At 40.4% G+C, this 3,494-nt stretch overlaps 1 protein-coding gene across 1 annotated transcript; it reads left to right on the top strand.

Moving 5' to 3' along the window:
• Positions 1-1,216: 1,216 nt before the first annotated feature.
• Positions 1,217-3,213, top strand: LOC146653700 (uncharacterized). Its single transcript, XM_085380641.1, has 3 exons — positions 1,217-1,398; positions 1,497-1,779; positions 1,912-3,213. Exons 1-3 carry the CDS (start codon positions 1,217-1,219, stop codon positions 2,563-2,565), a joined length of 1,119 nt encoding a protein of 372 aa, XP_085236767.1. The 3' UTR covers positions 2,566-3,213.
• Positions 3,214-3,494: the final 281 nt, after the last annotated feature.

The raw sequence follows: 3,494 nt of genomic DNA, 5'->3' as shown, positions 1-3,494 counted from the left end.
CTTTTTTTCCATTAAAAGTTAAACATGATCATCATTTTCCGTGTCATTCAAAAGCCCAGACTCCTTCTTACAGAACAGTTATAAATCCTTTTATCATACAAATGGTCATGATTTGGAAATCAGAATTATTACATCACTCTCTCTTTATAAGAAAAGCACATAACATAGAACAGTCTATTTTGTTTTATCTAATTCCACCTACAAGTTTTCTCTGGTGTTTGTTCCAAAGTCTAAGAAAACTTTGGTCTTCTTGAGTATTTTAACTTTTAATCAGCAATAGATCTAAATGAATAATAAATAGATCTCTTCTGAAGATGTAGGATAGGCTGGTAATGTCACAAATACACCCGGCTTTCAATGGACTTCTGAGCTTTTTTTTTTTTTTTTTACTTTTATGTTCACTTCCTGGTTAGATATTGGCTGCAGTACACTTGGGATGATCTGATATCGTCGTGTTGGTGTTGTTCCCAGATCATCATGAAAATGTTGTTTCAGGTTCAACATCGCAAGTGACCAATCACATTGTTGTGACGTTATTCTTTTGCGCGCCAAGCCATTCGTGCATTTATGAAATTCCAATGTTGCAAGGACAATATCAATTCTGTTTACCGTTTATTACAGTTTTTTACAGTCGCTAACAAGCGTTTGTCCAAACAGTTGTCACATTTGCAAAACTCTAAACACAATTAGCACAGGATCGGTCTGTTGTGGCCATACCATTCACACATTTCATGTCGTGTTCACCCAATATGCAGTCAGTGAACACATTTCCACAATGCTTACATTTTCTTAACAGACAAGTTATACCTCCCAACAAAACTATGGACTGTTCTTGTAGTATCTACGAATGTTAACACACAACATCCCACAATAGCAAAAACAATATTCCAAACCGTAGATACAGTATAAAAACCTCTGCCCCTGCAATGATATCAGTACAAAAACAATATCAATATCAAAAATATATCTCAGCTGTAAACAAACAAACAATTGAATAATTGACACACAGCTGATTTATGTTGGGTAAATTGGGCCAACCACACCTTCTTCCATTCTGGCTTAGACTCAGTGGGGTTCATAAGGCAAGACCTTGAGGAGTGATGTTTTTGGAAACAAAAAAAAGACAAACACTGTAATGTCTGGTCGAGGAGGAGTAAGAGCAAGGGGCCCAGAGAGAAGAGCAGGCCCAAGGAGAGGGCAAGGTATAGGTGTAAGAATGCGTGGTGGTGGCATTTCAAGGGCTGCAAGAACAGTAGTCAGTGATGAAATCCGTGCCACTATCATTGACCATGTAATCAACCATGGTCTTTCACTAAGAGAGGCTGGTGAAAGAGTGCAGCCCAATTTGAGGCGGTCAACGGTTGCCTCCATTATACGCACCTTTCAACAAACCAACAGGTAAGTATTGCATTTTACATGGATTGTTCCTATTCTCACTTGACATGTCAATATGGTCATACAGTAATGCATATGTTGAATTGTCTGTCTTTCTAAAGAATGCAACGTCTTCCACCCTCTGGGGGAAGAGGAAAGCTCCTCAGTAATGATCAGGAGCTTGCCATTGTGGAAATGGTTACTGCAAATAATGCAATAAAACTGCGTGAAATACAAACCAGAATTGTGGCGGACCATGAGATATTCGACAATATCGATAGAATCAGCCTCACAACCATTTCGCGGACATTGTCCAAACATAGAGTGCGGATGAAGCAGCTCTACACTGTTCCCTTTGAGAGGAACAGTGAGAGGGTCAAGGAGCTACGACGACAATATGTCCAGGTACAGTGTATATTCAATCCAATGTCCAGTTCTATAAGCTTTGCACTTTGCAAGTAGGTAACCTACACAATACTAGGTTACAGTACAGTATGGTATACAGTACTAACATGACTTACATAAACTTTGTTTCAGAGAGTTATGGAATTGGAGGCCAACCAGGCCCCTCATGAATTCATATACATCGATGAGGCAGGATTCAATCTGGCCAAAAGGCGTCGACGTGGACGGAATGTAATTGGAAAAAGGGCCACAGTTGATGTGCCAGGACAGAGAGGGGCAAACATTACCATGTGTGCAGCAATTGCAAATGCAGGATTACTCCTTCACAAATGTCAGGTTGGACCCTATAATACAGAGCGCTTGCTTGCCTTTCTCAATGATCTCCACCAGCGCCTGGTTCCAGAGCAGGGTCAGGAGGGTGAAAACATGAGGACCTTTGTAATTACCTGGGACAATGTGGCTTTCCATCACTCGCAAGCAATAACAACATGGTTTGAAGTCCACCCAAGACTGGTGAGTCTCTTCCTTCCACCCTATTCACCTTTCCTCAACCCCATAGAGGAGTTCTTTTCTGCATGGCGGTGGAAGGTTTATGACCATCAGCCACATGACCAGATGTCCCTCCTTGAAGCCATGGATGCTGGCTCCAGGGACATCACAGTTGACGATTGCCAAGGGTGGATCCGACATACCAGGCGGTTTTATCCCAGGTGCATCGACTTGGCTGACATCAGATGTGATGTTGATGAAAACATGTGGCCTAACCCTGAAGATCGCAGAGATTAGATGCAACTTTTTTGCCTTTTTTTAGCCCCCCTCCCCCCCTTTTTATCTTGGCTTTTTGCTGTTGTTTTTTTGTTCAGAATGCTCTTGTGTGTTTCATGGATATTTTGTTCACTGTAAGCAATACTGTAAAACTTTCTCTGTCCTATCATACCGTGTTTCTACTGTACCTCCTGTGGTAAACAGTAAAGAAACAAAAACTTGTTTGCTTTTTACTGGAATGCTTTTGAATGTGAACATTACTGTACATGTGGACATACAGTTACCAACCAAGACATTTCTGGTGTCAATATGGTGGATTGCATGTTTCGCATGCAAATACCTGTGACACTGAAACATAAAAGTCTATGCAGTTTTTGTAATGTCAATAATAGCCAGTATTTTGAAACCTGGTGTACTTTGATTGACTGCATGTACCTTGTGAAGTGAAAACAAGTGTTATTCTTTGACAGACTAATTTCATTTTGAGTCAGATTTATAGTGTTTTTGTACAGTTAGTGTGTGCAGAGAAAGATGTGTTCTAATTTTGAAATGAGGAGTTAGTATATATTTAACAAAGTGTATTTTTGGGAAGGATATTATCCATTTGGCCAATTGTGTTTTGTAGGTGTGGGTCTGTGTTAAGAGTTTAGAAAAAGTATCTGAAGTATGGGTAGGCGCTTGTTAGCGATTGTAAAAAACTGTAAAGGGTTACAGTTAGGGTTAGGGTCAGGGTCCGTTGATCGGCGGTTTCTCACAGCTTAAGTACAGTTTTTGGTTTTACAGTGGTTTTTCCCGAAGTCGCAAAAGTATGACGTCACAACATTCTGATTGGTCACTTGCAATGTTGATCCTGGAACAACATTTAGTATGATGATCTGGGAACAACACCAACACGACGATATCAGATCATGCGTCCACTTGGACATTACCTTGGTTTCTATTGGAGCGCT

This window comes from Rhamphochromis longiceps, linkage group LG14 (assembly GCF_057381845.1).
Source record: "Rhamphochromis longiceps isolate RC_006_pf linkage group LG14, R_longiceps_female_GT1.1, whole genome shotgun sequence".
Classification (NCBI taxonomy): Eukaryota; Metazoa; Chordata; class Actinopteri; order Cichliformes; family Cichlidae; genus Rhamphochromis; species Rhamphochromis longiceps.
This window is presented reverse-complemented; position numbering and strand designations above follow the sequence as displayed.